The sequence below is a fragment of the Stigmatopora argus genome, chromosome 17 (assembly GCF_051989625.1).
Source record: "Stigmatopora argus isolate UIUO_Sarg chromosome 17, RoL_Sarg_1.0, whole genome shotgun sequence".
Lineage (NCBI taxonomy): Eukaryota > Metazoa > Chordata > Actinopteri > Syngnathiformes > Syngnathidae > Stigmatopora > Stigmatopora argus.
In genome coordinates this window covers 9,880,267-9,902,379 of record NC_135403.1, presented here as the reverse complement: position 1 = coordinate 9,902,379, position 22,113 = coordinate 9,880,267, and the positions used below count along the sequence as shown (strand labels likewise).

The following is a 22,113-nucleotide window of genomic DNA, read 5'->3' as shown; positions in this document are numbered from 1 at the left end:
GGAGCCAAGTATGATTTCCCTGGAATGAAGTATAGAAACATGTATAATACATCTGTAAGACATATCTTCTAATATTCACACAAAATCATCATTTTGAGATAAACACTGTATGTCGCAATGTTCCAGGAAAGTTGTAACATTCATGTGCGATTTCCTTTTTTTAAAAAACAACAACTAAATTCACTCCATAAAATGGTGTTATGTCCATGAATTGACGATTCCACTCAAAATAAAGTATGACTGTATTCTAATAACAATGTGGTCTTATTCTCAAATAAAAAAAATCACATAATTTTATGTTCTTCCTCCCATTGTAACACTAATATTCCTTTGTACCCTGAACTAATCTGCCTAGTACAGTAATACTGATAAAGACTCGGACATATGTGCTGTACAGGCAGTTAGGTAACGCAAATAGATATACAGAAACACAAACGTCATCATGCACAAAAATAACAACTATTTAAAAACATGGCACACGTGATAGTATCTCAAACGTTTTTCATGTATTTATAAAATATAGAGAACTTTATGAACAAAAACGGATATTGCAATAGTAATAATACTTTATAAGACACTCTTATGCAAATCATATAGTGGAAATCTTCTCAACCCAGAACGGACTATGGGTAGTAAGAACCTGATTGTCTGGTTATTAAATGGCTTCTGGATTATACTGTACATTTACTGACAGGTAAAATCCCTTGTAATACTTTAAACTCAAAAGCTACTGGCCTGACACAAAAGAGTTATGGTAGAGTTAAGCATTTAGGCAATACATTGAATAAATAATGGTGAAATAGTTTTATGGAAAGAATTTATCTCATATTATTGATATCCATCCTAGGAGCGTACAAGTTAATGGATCTTAAACTGGAAGAGAATAAAAATTGCATTGCATATGTTGCAAATCTTCATATTTCCAAACAAAAGTCACATATTATCACATGCTCAAGTCCACCCCCCTCAGCTCAAAATATTACTTGGCACATAGCTGAAATAAGAGTGCACATATACTAGACTAGACAAGGCTTTGGACTGACTACAAACAATAACAGAGGATGGATTAAAAAAAAACAAAAAACTGTTTTTTAAAATGGTGGCACATGGAAGCCCATAATAATAATAATAAAAAAAAAAAACAGCATCCAGGCTAATGTAATGACACAAAATTTTGTTTTGTGGTTAAACAATGAACAACTAGATGGCACAAAACACAATCACACAGTTCAGATGCTCCTAAATTTAAACGTAATACTGTATACATATATAATGTGTGCTCTTTGGAATTATTAGTAATTGGGGACGCATACATCGGCTCGGATTGTATATAAAAATAGAAAAGACCAGAACCTGAAGACATGCAAACCTGTTGTACTCCAAATAAAACTAACAAAGGGGTCACAAGCCCAACAGTCACTTTTGAATTGCAAAAGAAAGGCACAAAGTATCAATTCCCTTAGTTCAGTCTTTGACATATTGTTTTAGAACCTCCTATGGATTGGTTGATTTTTCATGCACACATTGATTGTCTTTGGTAATAAAAAGGATGATCCATTACTGTTTCTCTACGACATGGTTTGACAAAAAAGCTGCTCCAAGTTGTACTTCACCCTGGTCATCTGAAAAATGCAAGGCCAATTAAAATGGGCTGTTGCGTGGAAATTTCTCCCACAGCAACTGCATTAAAATGAGCTGTTTGAACCACAACACTACCAATGTCATCTCTAACACTGCCGAGGCATGTTGTTTAAATCCTAATTGAGGTATACCTCATATTTTGATTGATAGCTGGCACTACTGTACAATAATAAAAATCTGGACGTATCACTGACAACCAATTATAAGTGTTTTGTATTTTTTAGGAGAAAAGACACAACTACTTGCATCCACGCACATACAACATGGCTGAGATAGAACATAATAATTAAAATAATACTGACAAACCATGTTTTGGAGAAGAGCTTGTTTGCTGGGATTAACACTGATCATTTGAAGCCAGATGCTTCGAAAACAAACGCACGCATACAACATACTATAAAACATAAAGTAAGGAAGTCATCGACTCATAATACTGTATGTACAAAGCTTTTCATATTAACAGCTTTTCTACCTTGATTGTTTGATACGCTGGTGAGTCTATTATGATTGTCAAAAGGCACGAATGGCCATGGCTTCCTTTTGCAAGATTGTTATAGAAGTGATCAGGACAGGAGGAAAGGGAGAGAATACGGAGTATTTAAGGCTGTCGGGGACTCGAGGCTGCAGCCATAAAAAGACCAAGTAGAAAGCACAAAACAGGGTGCAAGGGCGATAGCCGAGCTCCTCCGGAGGAACTGACGGAAGATGTTTTAGTCTCGGAGGCAACGAGAGCTGAGAGGGGAACGTGGGAAACGAGTGTTGGACTGGCGTAGTTTATGAGGGAATCTATCTTTTCGGCTTCTTTGCTGCAGGCTTCAATCTGGAAATACACAAAAACAAGATAAGGCAGAATTGATAAAAGGTTATTTTGGATTTTCAAGGACACTCCCACCACACATTTTGGTGACTACGGTTTTTATGGGGTAAGACATGCACTCAGAACGTGGTGGGAATGATCTTACTTGAAAATAAAATATGGATTAAACTTTTGGTGTGGTTATGTTTACATATTACCTGCAGGGGAGTTGGTTGCTCATCCACTGGAGCAATGAGAACCACCAGTTCATGGTCAATACTGAGGTATCCAAAGACATCACACTGCGGGACGGAGACGTGAAGTCGCAGGATTTGAAGGACATCGTGGACCGACACTGGTTGGTTCTTATTTAACTGTAGAAGCAAAGATAAAAAACACTCTGAACTGACTGAAAGTGGGGAAAAATGGAGAATTATATATTTTTTGATTAATCTCTACTGTGAATGGCGGAAATTAAAGAATAATGGATGATCCCCAAAAGGCATTTATTAAGATGCCAGAAGATTGCAGCACTCTAAAGAAAGTTTCATCTCATTTTCTGAACCGCTTTATCCTCACTAGGGTCGCGGGGGGTGCTGTAGCCTATCTGAGCTGACTTCAGGAGGACACCCTGAATTGGTGACCAGCCAATCGCATGGCACAAGGAGACAAACAACCATTCGCGCTTATATGCATACCTAAGGGCAATTTAGAATGTCCAATCAGCCTACCATGCATGTCTTTGGAATGTGTTGAGGAATTATTTTACAAAGTTAAATTATAGTCAAAATCTCAAAATGAGGCTCTTCAATATATCATACAACTATATAAAACACTAGCACACTAGTTGAGCAAATAAATATTCAAGATAGTACTTTACACAAACAACTGTGTCATGAAAAGATCTATGACACAAAAACAAAATTTTAATGGAAAAAACAAGTGAAATATAACCATACTTTGGGCTTCTTTATGACTGTGCACAAGGTGCCTTGAACTGCAATAAATAAAAAGGATGCCTCCAGAAAAATTCTCAAATATTTGTTTATAAGAGGAATTTTTTGACGATGAGGTCCTTCCCAGCAAATGATTTTTATAGCCACAAAATCTGAGCATGTATGAATGCAAAATGATCTTGAGCCAGTAAGATTTCTAGCTGGCAAATGAGTAGGATTTCATCAATAGATGGCAGCATTACAGCAAGTGACAGGCAATAGAAAATGAGGGATTGTGATGCAGCCAAACCTTGGAGAAAGTGTTCATTTGTTCTTTGTTCCAGATCACCTGCAACATACTGGCACAGATAGGACAGCAAGCCCCTGGGAAATGATAAGCATACAAAGATATCCATGATTGTTTAGAAACAACTGCAAAATCCCACCGCTAAAACGAGGATCGTGTATTTTTTGCACGCATTTCGAATACCGTTACCCCATTTGATCTTTCCACAGAATAAAATCTGGAGTTTAAAAGAGTAAAATGATTGACCTGGGGGTGTGACAGGCTTGCAGCCCGAAGGTGACAGACGTGGACATGAAACCAGACTGCAGGCGGACTCAGCAGCTGTTCCTGATGTGGCTCCCACTGCTTGACAGTGTCCCTCATAGTCAATAGCCACCCGGTCCGAATAGGCCTCACACATTGTATTATAAGTCTCGCCGTTGTAGCCACAAACTTGCTGCCGACTCTTGCAGGCTTCCTGAAAACAAATACCACAACTTCAGTTGCCGGTCGTAACATTACATACTGCCTTTCTATTGATTACACTAGGAAAAGTAGCATTTAGAGTTTAAGCTTTTCAAAAAATAATACTGGTTCGTAAACGAAAAAAAGGATTTAATTAATGCTGAAATAAGTTGCGCTGGAGTATAATTTATGCAACATTATAGGTTAAAGTAATAGCAAAATAGGGAACAACAGACAAAATAAGCACATGTTGATGGGGATAACTATAGTCTAAAAAACAACAACATAAGCTATTGCCGGTAAAAGTAAAAAAAAAAGATGTATAAGTCCCTGGCCCGTCCAAACTATGAAAAAAAGAGTGACTTATCATCTGGAATATATGTAATCTATAATTATAATAATTTTGAACTTTCAACCAGACTCCAAACACACATCTAGACCTCAGCAGAAATTCAACGCAAGAAAATGGAATCTCCCTCTTTTGGTAAACACCAGATGACAACTTTAAAGAGTGTTTACGAGTAAAAGGAGAAAAGTCTATGAGTCTTTCCTCACCTGACAGTGGCCCGTATAGGCAAGGGTTTTCCCTGTTTGCTGGAGCTGGCACAGACTAGCGTGAATGACACCGTCACTATCGCAAACTGGCTCCACACTGTTCTTGTCGCAGGCCAACTGCCGGCCCACACATTCGTACTGCAAGCAGTCCGACAAGTCGCTCAGGCAGACCCGATATTTTGGGATACACCTAGAAACACACAGGTTAAATTTGTCATTGGAATTCTTAACTGCCTACTTTACCAATCCATCAATTTTAATCAGATGTTTTCTATGAATATACTTTTCATCATAACCTGCATATAGAGCCTCATGCTGGGATAAGCACACATTTTCTTTGGGGAAAACAGTTTAACTCCTATGGCAACATGTGAGGAATACTTGCTGTGCAACAAAAGAAACCAGCGGCAAATTTATGAGCAAACGAGAGGTGGTTTTTTTGGGTGTGCAGTGTTTACCCTCAAAGAAAAAAAGCTGCTTAGGGCAGCCCGGGCCCGCTTGTGTATATTTTTGAGTTTCCTCAATCAAATCCACTCATCACTGCATGAGTATTCCTTTGATCGGTTTGCCAAGAAAAGAGATTTTGAGGATTTTTTTTCTGGGACAGACGTCCTTGGGTGCGAATAAAAGTGGTAAACCGGCATGAGAGTGTGTAAGTTTGTATGAACAATGTTTTCCAGACCACATCGGTGGTTAAAGTGAAAATCCTTAGCTTTGAGGTCTGTGGACACCTTAACTTTGTACAATTTTACAGGGGCTAAGTTCAACTAAATAAAGTAAATCCACCTGTTTTGTTTAGTGGACATATACAATGAAGTTGTCATTGTAAAACTATTTCAGAATCAGCACAAAACAATACCTTTTGGTGGAAGCCAAATGCAGCATTGCTTTAAATATAAGAACAGAAAAAATATACTGGATGGAAGGGAAAGGTAACTGAGAGGTTTCCAGCAGATGTACATCCTGAGATCTACTGCCCCCTGCTGAAAATGTTAATCCATGTCGGTATTTGTTTTTTCTACAATTTGAAAAGCACATTTATTTCCATTTGGCGCTAACATTAACGCCAATTTTAAAAGAGGCACATCAAAAAGTAAACAATCCAAATGACCCACTCACATCAAATATGTTTGACAAGAAACATAAAAAATATTGAGTGGTCAAATCCATAGATATCTTTAATGACAGGCTGCTCTAAAAATGTGAGGTTTACTGTATTTGTCAATGTCATGTGTTTTGGTGAGTTTTAGCTCGGAATAGATGGCAACTGTACCAACCTCTGGTTTCTCTGGCATGGCTTACTGGCACAGGGGTTACTTAAACGGCACTGGCCAAACACAAACTGATGGTCCTTGAAACCCACACAGCGAGCAACACAGGCACTCGGGTATGTGCGGCCGTTGGAAGCACACACTGGGATGAAGTGGTCTGGACAGTTACATGGAAGACCTGAGGAAAGGCAAGAAATAAGTTAGGCTTGACTGGAAATTGGAGATTTAGAAAAGTCCTGTGCGATTTTATATCTGGTACCCTTTTAGGTAATCACCGGGATGTTTGTCCTGCTCCTGCATTTAAAGTTTGTTCAAATGACTTGCTTTCTAAATTTATACTTTGGCAAAATGTTATTCTAGCTGTCTCAATACATCATTTCAAGTCCAAGTATGGCTTGTCTTCCCAGATGCAAGTGTATTTACAGAGTGCCGGGTATAGTTGACCACAAAGAATGGTGGACAACACGCTAAACTATTTTTTGTAGAATCCATTTTGATTATGTCTTTCCTTGTGGCTAAATAAAAATGTCGATATTATGATAGAAACTCTTTGAGGTTAATGCTGTCTGTCAGACAAGTACGTGAGTATGATGAGTTTGACTTTTGAATGTCAAGACATTCCGATCTTGGCGTTTTTTATTAAACATCAGCAACCTTGTATACCTTTTGTAGTCAACAATGAACTGGCAAACATGCGAGAGCAGATATACATCTTGAGTCAGTATTCGGAATAAAAGGCTGGCTGGACATCAACCGAACCCATCCTGAATGTTTATGACTGTGCAGATATTAGAGTACCTAATATAAACCTAAAAGCAGATGGAGAATAAATAAACTCTACAGAGAAATTCAAGGCAGATTTAAACTTCAATGAACGAACAGGATGATGACGGGTGTCAAAAGAATTGCATGATTAAACATCCAAACACCCTCTTGTACAAGCATACAGACCAGTAAAATGTAGGCGATCATCATCTGAGCTTTCAATGGTGAGACACTCTCTGTCAGAACAAATAGGGTGGCCAGCAAAGCAGAAGCAGGTGTCACAGTCAACCTTGAAAGATACTCCATGATCTGGTAAAGACAGAAAACAAAACACACACACACAGTCAACTCCAAAAAGTTAAGAGCACATAATGTTACAATAATGGTATAGATAGGAAAACAAAAGCATAAAAATAACAATGGCTTGTCTTATATGACACCGATGTTTGTTTAACATACAGAACAAGATTTGTGACTCGAGACAAGGCAACAACTAATTTAAGCCAAATGTCAAATTTCAACAATGACTTGCATACAATGACAAAATAGAAAAATGTTAAACCTTTTGTTAGAAACCACAAAGTTGCCACAGATGTGCTGCTCCAGACCTTATGGTTTTACCATGATAGGTAGGATTATGGAACGTTATTTTGAGGGCATACAATAAGACAACTAGTCATTGCTACTTTCTAAAAGTCATAGGTCTACTCAAGAATTGCTCAAGGTTTTTTTGGCCTACGAAAGAAGTAAAAACACACTAAAACACACTCTTTGTGTTATTGTTACTGTCATTGTCTTCCACCAATAACAACCAACTTTGTAAGACTTACTCCTCTTTTGTCCTCCCACAATGCAAGACTTAGTGGTGTCCACACAAGGCATCTCCACGCAGTTCTCCAGGCGTCCACTGGGACCACAGGTGCAGACCTCGTAGCACCCAGCCAGACCGGTGTGAGTCGGCACCTGTAACCGAGCGTCCTGCTGCACCAGAAAATCGGACGCTTCGCCAAGTTTACACCCTGAAAACAGACCACCAATTCATAAAAACACCATTCTGCCAAGTATACTCTTTATTAATATGCACGTGGGCCTACCTGGCACACAGAGGAATGGCTGACAGTTGAGGTCATAAAGGCAACCTTTTCTGTTGACCTGGCATAAGTGGTTGCTGGGGCAAGGATTAGGGTTGCATGGATGGATGACCTCTTCAACAACACTGTTTCCCAGAGAACTGGGGGCTGATGGAGCAAATAAATTTGACATTAAATTGCAATTCTGTGCTGTCATTTTCAATGTTAGAATTCAATTCCTCTTGAGGCATTTCAGATCAGACTAATAGAGGGCCTTTTTCCTATTCTGTGTCTTTTTTTCCACTTACTGAGGTATCTGTGGAGGGGGATGCAGCGTTCAGGGTCATCAATGGGTGAAAGAAGCTCACATATCCCCTCAGGTGTTTGTCCCTCGTGGAAACGTTTTCTATCCCCACATTGGGTCAGGATTTCTATACAATCTGACCTAAACCAACAAAAAAGAATAATCATTACAACATTCAAAAAGTACTGTATATACAAGTAAATGTACTATATATACAAGTAAATGTACTATATATACAATAAAATGTACTATATAGTGTTATACATAGTCTTCAAATATATATTTTTTGTACATATGTAGTCATAAATGTTGAGACTTTTCACTATTTATTTGAAAAAGAGAGTCTCCAAACTTTTTGACTTAAGGTGTAAAACAGAAAACTCAATTTTCTACAAAACCGATACACATATCGATGCATCTGATTAATGTGGTCAAGAGCAGATTCATCAGCAATTGTATATAGTATGCATTAAATCCAGAATGGCATCGCTGACCTAAATTCAACCATTTTTCTGTATCTGTTTTAAGTCAACTAATTATTTGTATAGGACAACTGTTAAGGCTTCTACGTTGAAGGTATCTTGCCTAACGTTGTTGGACTTACTTGCAAATGACGCTCCCTCTGGACTTGCTATGACATGGTTTGATCTGCAGGGAGCAAGCAACTGCCTTCCACATAGCCGGCAGACACTTCCTGATGTCGAGCACAGGAATGTTCATAAAAGGCATCTTGATTGTTCCATTGGACCACAGCTTGATATCATTCATAGCTCCTTGGTCGGACTGCACGTTGCAGCTGCGAAACAGCTCCGTAGGCCTGTGGAGAGAGATAATCGGAGGCGTCTGTTGGTCTCAGCAGATTGAGTTAATTGGTGCTTCAAAGAAGAAGTAGCTTCTATTTAGAAATTTGGGGTGTGATCCATCAAGCTTTGTTTATCTTGAGTAACTGCCTGTGCGTGCCGGCACGTTTGTGTGTTGACATACATGCTAGATTTAATTGGGAATGAATATACGGCACTTTTCAATTTAACTAAGGGGAATGGAGTAAAAAGAAATAGTATGAATGACCTATTGTTGAAGTTGGTGCAGTAGGAGAGATCCTTGCATCCTAACTGGCAGGGCTCTCTGACGTCAGCCAGGCAGTTGTTCAGTTCAGTCTCCACTGGGTTGTACTCACATAGTTGATCAAAGTCTTGCCATGTCTGGCTTCCCCAATTTGTGCTAATTTCCTGACACATGTCCCTGTTAGGGGAAAGTGGGGTGAATTAAAACAATAAAACAGACATGTTCTACACTTTCTGTAGTTAAATCACAAAAGATAGTATCCACTAGATGGAGCTGCGCAAAAGAGAATGTCATATCATGGCTAACCAATATTGATCCATATATAGGGAGCATCTGATTATAAGGCGCACTGTCGTCTTTTGGAGCCACCTCATGGTATTCTGCCTTTCACCCGAAGACAGCTGGGTTAGGCTCCAGCAACCCCCGCAACCCTTTCGAGGATGGTCGGTATGGAAGATGAATTCAGAATGAATGACTGTCGTCTTTTGAGAAAATGCAAGTCTTTATGGTTCGCCTTATAGTGCGGAAAATACATTTGCACTCTGTCCCGATTTGGAGTCTATTAATATGCAGCATATGTTAATACAGTAGGCATTGTTGTATACGGTGTACATTTGGCAGTACCTGCAGAGTGAAGTGTTGGCCTTGGAGCAGCAGTGCAGTTTAGCACAGTCCATTTTGGCAGGATGTGGGACTTCTTTTTCAGTCGGGGATGGGGGATGAGCACTTCCTAGAAAGCACTGCCACATAGGATCTTGGGGGAGAGGCTGGGAGCCACACTCTTCAATCAAACCTTCCATTATCTCATGTTCTGTGCTCAAGGTACGGAGGATTCTGCGGCAAGCTGACTGACAGTGAGGAGCCTCTGCTCGGTCACAGCAGTACAGGCCTAAATGTGGAGGTAGGGATCATAATATATAGAAACTAAACCAAAATATTCTGATGAGTAATATAGTGGAAACCTACTGTCTATAGGGCTGCGTATTGGGTAGGACTTGGTGAAATTGCTGACGCAGCTGAGGAGCTGAGCACTGTGGCTCTGACAGTACTCTTTTACGGCGTTGATTTGAGACACGGTGGGGGTCGAGTCAGTCCTGAAGATGGCTTGACAGTACTCCCTACAGGTGGTGTGACGCCCAGCGTAGCTGCAGCATGTGGATCCCACTAGAGAACCGCACATAAACCAAAGGCAAAGGGTCATGAGTTGGAAACTTTATAAATAAATAAAAAAGTTGAAATGTTGACAGTTATGATGAAACAGTAGCTGTAATGTGTGTTTCGTTAATTGTGTAGTAAATGTCATTGTCCAGTTTGCCTTGGTAACTTACTTTCATTTTTGGTGATGCAGCTGTATAGAGAATTCTGCAACAAGAAAAATAAAAGGGTAAGACATGGAAGTTATGGAAAAAAAAATCAGTAAAATATTGCAAGAAAACAAACACCTCTCCAAGGTGAAACTTTATTGAAATTTAAAATTTTACGTTTATGATTGAGTGTGATTAGGAGTCAATAAACGGTGTCATTCCACAATACGTTTGAAATCCAATTTCATTGCAACATACGACATTCATGGATTAAAGTGTAAAACCTCAGCTTACCTCTGTTACTTTTTTGCATACTTTTGTTAGGTCATTTTTGGAAGATGCCTGTTGTAAGAAGGAGAAGAGGAAAACAAGAACACGCTATAACATTTATATCTTAAAACACAGTTTGGACATGATTTATTTACAATCCTACATACCTGTCTGCATTCTCTGCGGCACTCAGATGAGATAGCCAGCTCACAACAACCAAGCCCTGCCCAGCTGTCCGATTTTCTTGATACCCCTTGAAATAAATGGATTTGAAGTTGGTTTTTATGACGACATGATCGATATTTCAGTTAAAAAGACAAAAAGTTGAAAATATTGCCTTGGAAATCTGTACCCAATGCTTACCTGGTAGTGTAGAGTTGATACAAACCCACAGCTCATTCTACAAGGAATTAAAATAAGGTATGATCAGTATATAGAATTTATGTTTAATACAATCATTTTCATCAACCAAATTTTCATGTTTAACTCAGAGTTCCATTTTTTTCTCTCAGAGTTCAATAAAAATTCGGTTGTGTAGATTTTTTTCTTGTTGTTGACGTCTTGTTTATTCCGTTTGAACTGGTTTGTCCACTTTTGAGCTCAAAACTCTTCCACACTTTTCTTATGATGTCATTTCTGTCTTTTATTTAGACCTTAAGTCTTATAGCATGTACTAATCCATTTAAAATATTCAGATAAAAATGGACAGCAAAAACACAGTGTATCCATTCTGATGTACTTCTTCAAGATATTGAAGGACAGCTGATGTGTTGAGGCAGGTAGTTCTGGAATAGTGGCAGTAGAGCTTGTATAAACAGATTTAAGAATCATTCTTTTTCCTTGAGTCATGACCTACATCGCCATCCATACAGTCACCATCAACAATCATGCCCTGTTGAAAAGCTTACTTTAAACAAATTTGTGCTAACATTCTCATTTTTTTTGGCTTTGGCATTTAAAAAAAATCTTTTACTGAACGGTTACAGTGGTTTTATGGTAGGGATTGGACTCACCATGGACTCTGGGCAGTAACTTGGCAACCTCTGCAGAAGATGCTTCAAGCGAGACTCACTCTTGATAGTGGCAAGCTGTCGGAAAAGAGATGGGTCATGAAATAATTAATGTTAAGCATTTATGAAAAGTGTATCCAAAATTTTTATTGACTGTGGTAACTATGGCAAACTGTGGCAAACTACATATGCTAGTGAACATCCAGTTATTTTCCTTTTTTATTAGGTGCAAATACTATAAATGTCTCGTCACTATTATTTAAAATGACTTTTTCACAATTGCAAATATTATTTGCCATATACAAAAGGGTTGCCAGGAAGGATGCGGGCACTGCCAAGAGTGATGTGAGTTTCACATGTTTACATTACATTGGGCATAGGAAGAAGAGCGCTTTTCCAAGTACGTAGAGCGCTTCTTGGAAATGACACCAAGTCAAAAAATATTGCCTTTAGTGATTGAAAAAACAGAAAAGAAAAATCAAAAACATGAAGACGTAAATGTGATAATCATATGTCACTTTGTTAAAAGCATAGCAAGTATGTAGTTTGGGAATAACGCAAGGACGAAGCTTGTTCTCTGCATTCAGAAAATGATTTTTTTGCGTCACATTTTGAAGTCACAACACTCAATTTTCACAGAATGGATGACTTTGCAGTATTCACAATACACACCCCAAAAGCCGAAATATTTTATGATTGTATTTTGACATCTTGCAACCAGCAAGCTTTTGTTTATAGGTCGAAATATCTCATACTGTATAATGTGGTTGAATTGAGGACTTTGAAGTTCACTGACATGCTATTATTAAAAAAGAGTGTCTTCTGATGACAAATAATACAACTTTCCATAAAACACAAAGTCTAGTGCCCTCTGCATTAAGATACATTACAAAAGATTGATGACTTGTTTCATTAAAATGGATAAAGGCAGGTCCAGTGAACATTGCGTGTCTGGGGGAAACTAATTATTGAGACGATAATGCGACGTGCCATCAAAGGTCGGCAATCAGCAGGTTTCCATTTCATCATGTCAAAAATAGTTGAGTCTGATGATGGAGTCTGTCTCTTTTTTGTTTCCAGCTATTTCAGACTCACTTGATTTAGGGCAATCTACATCAGACTATTGTTTGCCTTGTAAAGCATAGCTTTTATTAAAGCACTCTTGTTTTCCCGGCATTATTTTTTAACGTTATTACTGGGAAAATTATTTATTCTCATATCAAATGTACAGTGTGGCTATTCATTAGTCATTTTTTAAAAGCAGCTAATGCACACGTGTCCTTTCGTTCCAGTGCCATCCATAATGACTACCTTGCCATTTTGATTAGTACAATAGTATTGGAACCGTTCCATTTTTGCTGTAGACTAAAAACATGTGGTTTTGACATCAAAAGAGGAGTATGAAAAAGGAACAGCTTTTACTTGTTTTTAACGTTTTTCATGAGCTAAAGAATTGGAACATATGAATGACGTGTGTTTTGCGGGTCAGATGTGTCCTCTTAAATTGATTTTCAAAACAACGACCATAGTAACAGATGTAGAAAAAATAGGTATAATATTGTGATTAGCAGTAATAAAAATTAAGTTTTGTTTTCCTGTAGTTTAGATGAAGCCAAAGGTCACTCTTCTAAAATGTTTTCTCAAAGCCACAATACTTTTTCTCTTTTGTGCTTTCCTGTAATTGATTACAGATTTAAAAACAGGAGCCAAATGAGGAATGTTCCTTTTGATTCATTCATACTGTGATTGTGATCTAAATATAGCTGAATGAGTTTAATGAGAGCTTACGTCAAATGTACAAAGGAGCTGTTGGTGTGATACACATACCCACACCACTCTAAACTCTTGCAAAACTTTAGAGGTGGCCAAACTTGTAAAAGACCATCGCTTTTCTTTCTCCATCTTTTTGATCTTCATATATACCATGCAAGATTCCACTTCAAACCCATGAATTGGACCCAGCCTGTTTTCGGGATGCAGCCAAAGAAAAAGCTTTCTTTACTTTTCATTTCATCATGTCCTGTTTTGTTAAGGAGGCCACTGTGGTGGCTTCGCGGTGCGACATTGTGTCACCTGCCCCTAATTGAACCAGGGTGACAGAACTTTTACTCACTTCAAAGAGCAAAAACACAAAAAGAACAACAACTTTACACAAGCCCTTTCGTTCAAAAGCTTCTATTCAGTTGCCAACTAACGGAATGGATTGGTGTGTGTGTAAGTGTGTGTGAGTGTGTGTTTGTGTCTACCTGATCACAAGCTTCTTTACAAGGGGAGAACTCGGCAGCATGATGGCAACAGGAGGGATCTGCAAGTATAAAGTACATGCAGGCTTAGTATTTACAATCAGAACATGCTTACAGCATTACTACAGCTTCGTGCTGCGTTGACAGATGGGAGATTGTAAGTGCCAATTCTTAGACTTTTCAGTTTAAGGCCTCTTTATCTATCTTTCTATTAGCAAAATGACATGTGCATAGGATAATTAACAAATGGCAAAGAGCAGAAACTGAAAAACAATATATTGATTGACCTTTATCATCAAGGCTTTAATCAGAGCACAAATATAGCATAGTTCTTAAAAACCTATAGCAAAAATTTACAAATTGCCAACATGCAGTGACCCCTGTCAAACATCAGCAAAAACACTAAAACATGTGAAGATATAATATCCTTTCCAAATGTTCGAATGAAGAAAACTAAAGGCAGGCAGGGCCAAGGACACCCAAGAATCATGACAAATCCTAAATTAATTGCCCTGTAACTTCTAACAGAAAGATCTGATGTAGCAGTTACAATAAATAAAAAATATACACAAAATTGTTTGATGGATGGGTTTGGTGTCACTGGTTACAAATCTCCGGTCCAGAAAATAATGACTCCCAGTTATTCAGTACAGTCAATGAAAAAGAATCTATTGACTCACAAAACAGGAGAAACAAACACACAGAAGCAAGAAAGGGTGTGTTTTGTGGCAAGTGAGGTCCGAACCACAGCACAGCCCAATGTTCCAGTAAATGTCTTGGCTCCATTTGCTCTTGACAAACTTCTGCCGCCTGCTCAATGTGGTCAAACACTTTAACGTGGTAGTGATGTTGGACGATACTGGACATTGAGTTACTCCTGTACAGTTTCTCAAGTGGACAGGTGAAATGTCCAAACAAACCAAATGTCATTCAGTATATTACCTTAAAACTGCAGTGTGAATTGAAAAAAAACCCTCTTTACTAACACAAGAGCTGGGTCAGATCATGTATAATCTTTAACCAAACAAATGGGACTGAAATAACAGGACATTCATTATACACAACCTTCTCTGTACATTGATACATGTACCTACGATTTTTGAAAGATTTCAGTTTGGGCTATGAATCCCCCTTCAGTATAAGGCACCCTAGGCAACTGCCTAGCTCGCCTATGCCAAGGGCCGGACCCGCCAGTGACCATCATCCCTAAGCAGCCAATTCTTTTGTTTCCCTCTCTTTCAAAGAAGCCAGTGCTGGTTGGCATTAAAAGACATTAAAGAAAGTGAGTATACTTAGCGGGCAAGACGTTGACAGAAACCATCCCACCCACTTATCAGTGTATCCATGTGGATGGATAAGCACACTTGTGACTCCATTTAGGCGTGTTAGAGGGGGAGGAAACTGTTGTTGTGGCCTCAGCTGCTTGACACAGGGGTTTCTGGATTCTATCAGCAGGTCCAGTCGTCTTTGATGCTTAAGGAGCAGCAGACTTCCAATGTATGGCATTTGTGTGTGATGTAGAGACAAGGGGAGCCGTACCCATTTTCAAGTGGCTTGAAAGATGCTTGCAGCTGTTACAAAAATGATTATTGTGCAATCAAAATGTGATCAGAAAAGTACAATCAAGTGTACGCGATTGTGAATCTATTTGGACTTAAAAAATGCTATTCTAGAGTTTAAGTGACTAAGCAAGTTTTGGGAGTTAGACAACTTCTGTTCTTTCTGCAACCTTAACTTTAGAAGCTGTGTTGATTGCCACCATCACAAAATTCCTTTTGGAGACTACAATTGAGAGTAAATAACTGCTTGTTCCTACAATGGTAAGTGACAATTACTGGCAAGTTGGAAGGGTTTGATGAAGGCCATTCAGTCATATTAAATTTGAGGCCTCTTGCTCACTGTTAATGAGCATTGACCTCATTCTGGTTCAGCATACACAAGAACAACTACCCTCCAGTGACATTATTACAATCATGGCCAGCGCAATGAAGGCCAGTGTTTGTTACAAAAAAGCAAGTAACAAGTTCCTAAATATTAGGATACTATAACATTTATTGCCACCATCCAAAGTTGACAAACTGAGAAAAAACTTTTAATGGGAATTAACAGGAATTCGCTACTGTAAATCAAAGGTATGCCCTCATTAGGAACCTAGTAATTATACAATAGATTGTATAGCACGCTCAGTAGACTGACTATTACAGCTACATTTCATAAATTCTCACATACGGGGTGAGCTTGCCAAGTAATATAGTGCTTTATTAGTACCTTCATATCACATTAATCACAGATTAAAAATTATAACAGCATGAGCTTCAAAATCTCAGCAGGGCAAACATGTGGCACAACTGCGGGGGTTTACACAAATCACTAAGTCACTGGGGGTTATCTGAGTGTGTATATTTAGGGGTGAGTGTTTGTGAAAAAAACAAAGCCATATGGGGGGGAGAGGGGTTAAAACAACAGTGAGAGGGCATTTTACTCACAGGGAAAAAACAGACTCAGTTGCCGTAAATCAACTTAGCCTTTGTTTAAATTTCAGCATGGGAGTGACATTAAAATTATTTGTTTTTCATTAACTGTAGCCGAATGTGAGTGAAATTGAGGGAAAATAAAACTGTAGAATGGAAGAGATGTTGGTTGTGAAACATGAGCTTCTGGAATTGGGATGACCGAGCTTCTAAAACTCAAAATCATGATTATTCATATAGGATATAATCATCACATTCGTGGATGGATTAGAAAATGGATTGAAAGGTGACAGTGGAGCCCATAATGACACCTAAATTTTGGACTTTGGAGAATTGAGAGATAAAACAGCTGTGTCAAGGAGACCTCCAGCCTCCCAACCCCGAGAGCCACAACCATGAGCTCAGTTTGCTCAGAAATATCAATCATTTTAGCAGACTTTTTTGTTATACTGATTAAAATTATTTTAGTTGACTATCTCTGTTCTAGTGATTAGATGTGATCTATTCAAATGGAGCTGAATCCATTTGAATCAGTAGCAACTAGTGAATCTATTTTCATCATCGATCTTGTTCATTCAATACCAACAGAAGCTTTCCTAACATTCTGCTTCCGCCATTCCTAAAATCTGCAGCAGACTCTCGGGGGGGAATGATGGGGCATTTTAATGGATGGGGTCCAAGGTCACTTCCTGTGCATTGATTAATTATGAATGGCTACAAGAAGCCGGGTACTAACAGGTCAACACATTCTGAAAGGAAAATAGATTAACTTAAATTAGATGTAATGAATGTAAAAAGAACAATCTAAGCACATTTTGTCCAAAGGATTGAAAGGTTTCATCTGCATTCTAATCCTTTTTACAAGCTCTAATTTCTCCCAACGGATCACCAGACTTGAGCTCATGTAAACAGTAAGTTGTAAAGCAGAAAAAGTTAGGAGTAATGCAAGAGGAAAAGCAAAGTGGAGGGCTGTGATTGGGCACTGAAACAAGTTTTTCTGTTTACTGTAACAACAGGCATGCAGTGTCAAGATTGATGTGCCACATATCACACCGCAATGGATAAGAGTCATCCTCTGAATGCTGCCCACTCATGCCACAGCATGACATCAGTCTGGCACCGAAACGCATCTAAAACATTTAATAGAATGCAGAACAAAATCTCCCCAATAGCAAAAAACCTCAATGCAGATTTTTGAATTTGCCTCTACTAGTCAAGTCCACAGCCAACCAGATGTAGAGTGTTAGAGATCAATCGAACAGAAAGACTTGTCTGCAATCATAACGCAATTGGATTTTTCCTATGAGAACAGTTGTTGGAATGATGCTGAGATAATGTGTGATAACATGACAACAGAGGGATTAGAGGAAATAAGCAATGGATGAAATTACTTCCAAATGCCAGTTGTTTGTCTCTAATCTAGCTAATAACTGTAGAAAAATTCATGCTACAATGTATACATTATTCCTATGTTGTCATTTTATGAACATTATTAAGTTACAATAAACAAATAAACAATAAACAAATAAAATAACTCTCCAGAATTGTTAAATTAAACACTTAAATAGGACAATCTTTATCTCCAACCTGTATTTACTACAGAGGTTGCAACTAAATTCTCCTGTATTCATTTGCAGGCTTACCACACATGGGCGGAACTTTTGTTCAAAAACTACCATTAAATTGAAAGAAAACAGTCAAATTAAAAAAATAAAAAATAAATAAAAAAGATTTTCCATTTTCACGGGCCAAACCAACCAAGGCTGTCATGTTAACTAAGGCCCAGAAATTTTCAAATCTGTTTTCAGTTACAAATAGCTTTGAGTGTTGTCAAAAGAAAACTCACAGGAGAGAAGAACATACAAACTCCACTACAAAGAATTCCATCTAGCTACCACGGTTCAACGGCAACATTGATTTGTATCTGAATTCAATCAAAATAAAAAGAATGCTGATCTTAGATCAGAAAAAAATACATTCTTTCAGTTCAAAATAGTTATGGAGATGGAGTTGTGACTGTACAATAAACATTAGTTGATGTGAAAAATGTATCACTGCAAATTTCAAAGGCACTCTGATTTGACTTTTGTGTAGTTTGAGTTTTACATTTAACAGACAAGTTGTATAATATATCTTATGTAATAACTTACATTCCCAGCATTTTAAATTCAATTTGTTCTTAACAATAAAGCAACCAATTGTTGCGACAATGCACATTCATATGGCGTTCCCATAACGGCCTCTGAAGTTAACAATAACTACAAAGTGCCTTTCTATGAAAAGAGTTTGAGACAACCTTGCAATAGATATGGAAAAAGAATCACAACAGACAGGTGCATTTGATGTCTCTGAGTGTTGTTCCCACATTTGCAAAAGTATGATCAGCAGATTCCATTACAACAGCCAACTAGGTCTTTACTACAACATATAGGCAGCAAAAACAGAAATATATATTTTTTAAGTCTTTTGTATTTTCTAATACAAAAAGAAAAGTAAAGATTGTGTATTGAAGACGTGATTCTGAGAAACCGCTTCAAAACAGCTTTGGTCTTGTGTATTTAACGGAAATCGCATTGATGCAACTAAGGGGGCTCCATCGGGGGTCATAAAAAGCAGTAGCAGTACGACACTTTAATCATTCATTCTGCAGACCTGACAACCTCAATAATAGATGTTGCGACATTTGACATCTAGCTATTTCTCTGGTAACATTTGATCTTATGCATGTATATCTGGGGTTGATTTACGTCCCCAGAGGAAAAATGAAGTTCAGTATTAAAAAAATACACATATGCAAACTCGCCACAGGAGAGGCATGAGCCAAGATTGCAACCTTCTGACTGTGAGGCAGACGTGCTAACTCATACTGCACAAAAACAACATTTTATACTCAATTCAACAATCACTAAACTGAACGATGGCCAAGAAACTACACTCCAAAGCACCACGTTAATCCAATGTTCTCCAAACTATAATTTTGTTTGCGGGATTGAAGCCCATTCTTGATTATAGTGGACACGGAAAGAAAAAGGGCAGCCGTTCACTGCTCTCCTTCCCCCTCTTTTCCACCTCCTTCTCCACCCCTTCTGCTTTGAGGAGTCAAATTGGTTCCAGATGCATTCTCTCATGGCTTGCCTCCACAACAAAATCACAACATGCAGAACCTGATGGGGAAAAATATCAGCAAACTCACTCGAGAGAAAAATGCAAGGAATTTTGACGTAAAATGAGGAATAGTGGCAATATATGATGTCCCTAAGCAAGCTTTCAGATCATTTTCAGGTATGATGATGGTATTTGCACTGTTCAGAGCCTATTCCTAGGCCCCTATATAGTAGACAATCTGCACCCCAAATGAGGATCTAAGAGCTGTGTTCCTTTCATGTTTCGGGCAGATGTGTGAATGGGGAGGGGAAAAATGTTTTAAAATGATAGCCAGTGCATATTCACATCCTAAACTTATGTGGACTTGCACATCAAAGATCTGCATGTTTTAATAATGAAAATGGGACCTTTAAAGGGTAGAATGCAGTTTGGTCCCACATTTTAATAACATGGCCCTTTAAAAATGTTTAGGATGACAATGTACTAATTGGATTTCAAATGGGATTCCAAAAACAATGTCAGATCATCATTGGCTCAGTCATTGAAATGAATGAAGTTAAATTTGAACACATCGACCAAATACACACCTATGTTTGTCTGTCTTGGCACGGACATGTGAATTAACCTACTTGACAACTTACAAGGACAGGAGAAAAGTCATTTCCTTTCAATTACATATTTTATTATTTGCTTAAAGCCATCATAAATTGCAATTTGGCACATTTTTGTGAAGGTTGATGAAAGGGAGCCCAAATTTACTAACTTGAACAGCTAGAAAAAGTCTCAAAGCCAGCTACATCAACCAATATTAACCACTGGTTTTACGATTAAGATTAAAATTACGCTCTTTGAAAAAGTCTGATAAATAATTAATACACAAAATGTGATACACAAGAATTTGTCTGATAATCGAGCTCAGCATAAAATGTGTGTTTAATCCATTAGAGTTCATTTGTATTAATGAACTTTTATGGACAATACATGTATTCATGTTTAATTATTATTATTATTTATTTATTTATTTATTCCCCTCCTATCATACATCTAAGTAATGTTGTCTTTATTTCCGATTTTTTAAAATTTATGCATTTATTTATTGAAACTGTGTAAGGTGATTGTGGCATACAATAATACCGTGGCTATTACATGACTGTATTTTAATGCTGGTTAGTAATTTTTTAGGCACAAAAGTATCTTTTGGGTACAAAAACTACTGCGATCCCTTCATCAATTTTACAAGGAATCAAAACTGAATAAATGAATGAAAAAAATGGATAAAGGCATTCACTCAATGCAAAACACATTGTTATATGTTCTCAACAAACAGTTAAATGCTTAAATAAGCACTTTGCAAAACATTTTCCAGTTTTAGAGCTAGAAACACAAAAATGATCATGCCTATGTTTTATGTATATGAATTCTTCCTATGTGGCGCCATAACGCAACATTAGCCGATTTGACTGTACCGTTATTCAAGTCTTATGGAAAGTACTCGGAACACCCAAAACTTTATAGACGCAAATTAACGATTTTATTTAAGAAAACACACAAATCGGACCCCTACACTTAAAAATCTGAAAAATCAGTTGTAAATGGTTACAACGACATACCGAACGAGCCAACAGGATGTCTGTCAGCTGTCACTAAATCCACAACAAATAACATCGGCAGAAAAGAACTTCACACTCAAGTCGTCATCGCAGCATTCATTTTTGTTTCTAAGGAATTTCAGGAAATAGGCGGAGAATGGGGAATAAATTCACAAAATGACTTGGATCGTGTGTGAGAAGAAGTCATCAGAGAAACGAGACTTACCCTGAGCTTGGAGTTGTGGAAGGTAAAAGTTTGCGGCGAAAAGAAAGCCGATTATATGCAAACACACACGCATCTTATTGAAATCCTAAAGTGCATCGTGGACGAAAAGACGTGGAGAACATCGAAGCTGTGACATGGTCCATGAACACCTCTTTCTCTCGCTTGGAGTCACCCTTTCTCCCCCCAGCCCTCACCCCCACACCCCCACGCTCAACGCTCCCTCTTTGGAACATGCGCAGAAGAAGGGGCCACCCTATTTTTTTTATATGGGAAAATATTAGTTATAATTTTTCATGTTCAGGGGTGAACTTTTCATACAATTTGTTGCATGTACAAAAAGAACTGCTGTCATTCTGAAAAATGCTGTATTTACAAAAATAGTCACAGTTTGGTGAAAGATGGAGTACTAATTTGACCTCTAAATTACCAAATTCTTGAAATGAATGAAGTTAAATTAAGTCATCATCTTCTTTTTATGCGTCCAGAAAGCAATTGTGTGTACTTTGAGTAATTGTACTGTTGAGGTGATATGTCGCAATGTAAAGATTTATTGCAATAACCTAAGAAAACAAAAATTCAAATAATCCTAATATCATGCTAAACCAATGAATAGAACATGACCTTACACAGGGAGAGTTAGGTGGGGGGCATGGGTTTCCAAGTGTGTCGTCTCATTGTCCCCCATTAAGACCCATGTCGGCTGAGGCAAGAGGCTTTTTGTGACGCATAGAATTTACCAGCA

At 38.0% G+C, this 22,113-nt stretch overlaps 1 protein-coding gene across 1 annotated transcript; it reads right to left on the bottom strand.

The window, feature by feature from the left end:
- Window positions 1-1,136: 1,136 nt before the first annotated feature.
- Window positions 1,137-21,539, bottom strand: reck (reversion-inducing-cysteine-rich protein with kazal motifs). The gene is made up of 21 exons (XM_077624849.1): window positions 21,372-21,539; window positions 13,984-14,042; window positions 11,741-11,815; window positions 11,091-11,127; window positions 10,895-10,980; window positions 10,752-10,799; window positions 10,482-10,515; window positions 10,120-10,317; window positions 9,778-10,042; window positions 9,157-9,330; window positions 8,693-8,905; window positions 8,093-8,229; window positions 7,809-7,952; window positions 7,545-7,733; window positions 6,901-7,023; window positions 5,956-6,127; window positions 4,679-4,868; window positions 3,926-4,136; window positions 3,683-3,756; window positions 2,656-2,811; window positions 1,137-2,461 (listed from the first exon to the last, which is right to left on the bottom strand). Exons 1-21 carry the CDS (start codon window positions 21,442-21,444, stop codon window positions 2,240-2,242), a joined length of 2,880 nt encoding a protein of 959 aa, XP_077480975.1. The 5' UTR covers window positions 21,445-21,539; the 3' UTR covers window positions 1,137-2,239.
- Window positions 21,540-22,113: the final 574 nt, after the last annotated feature.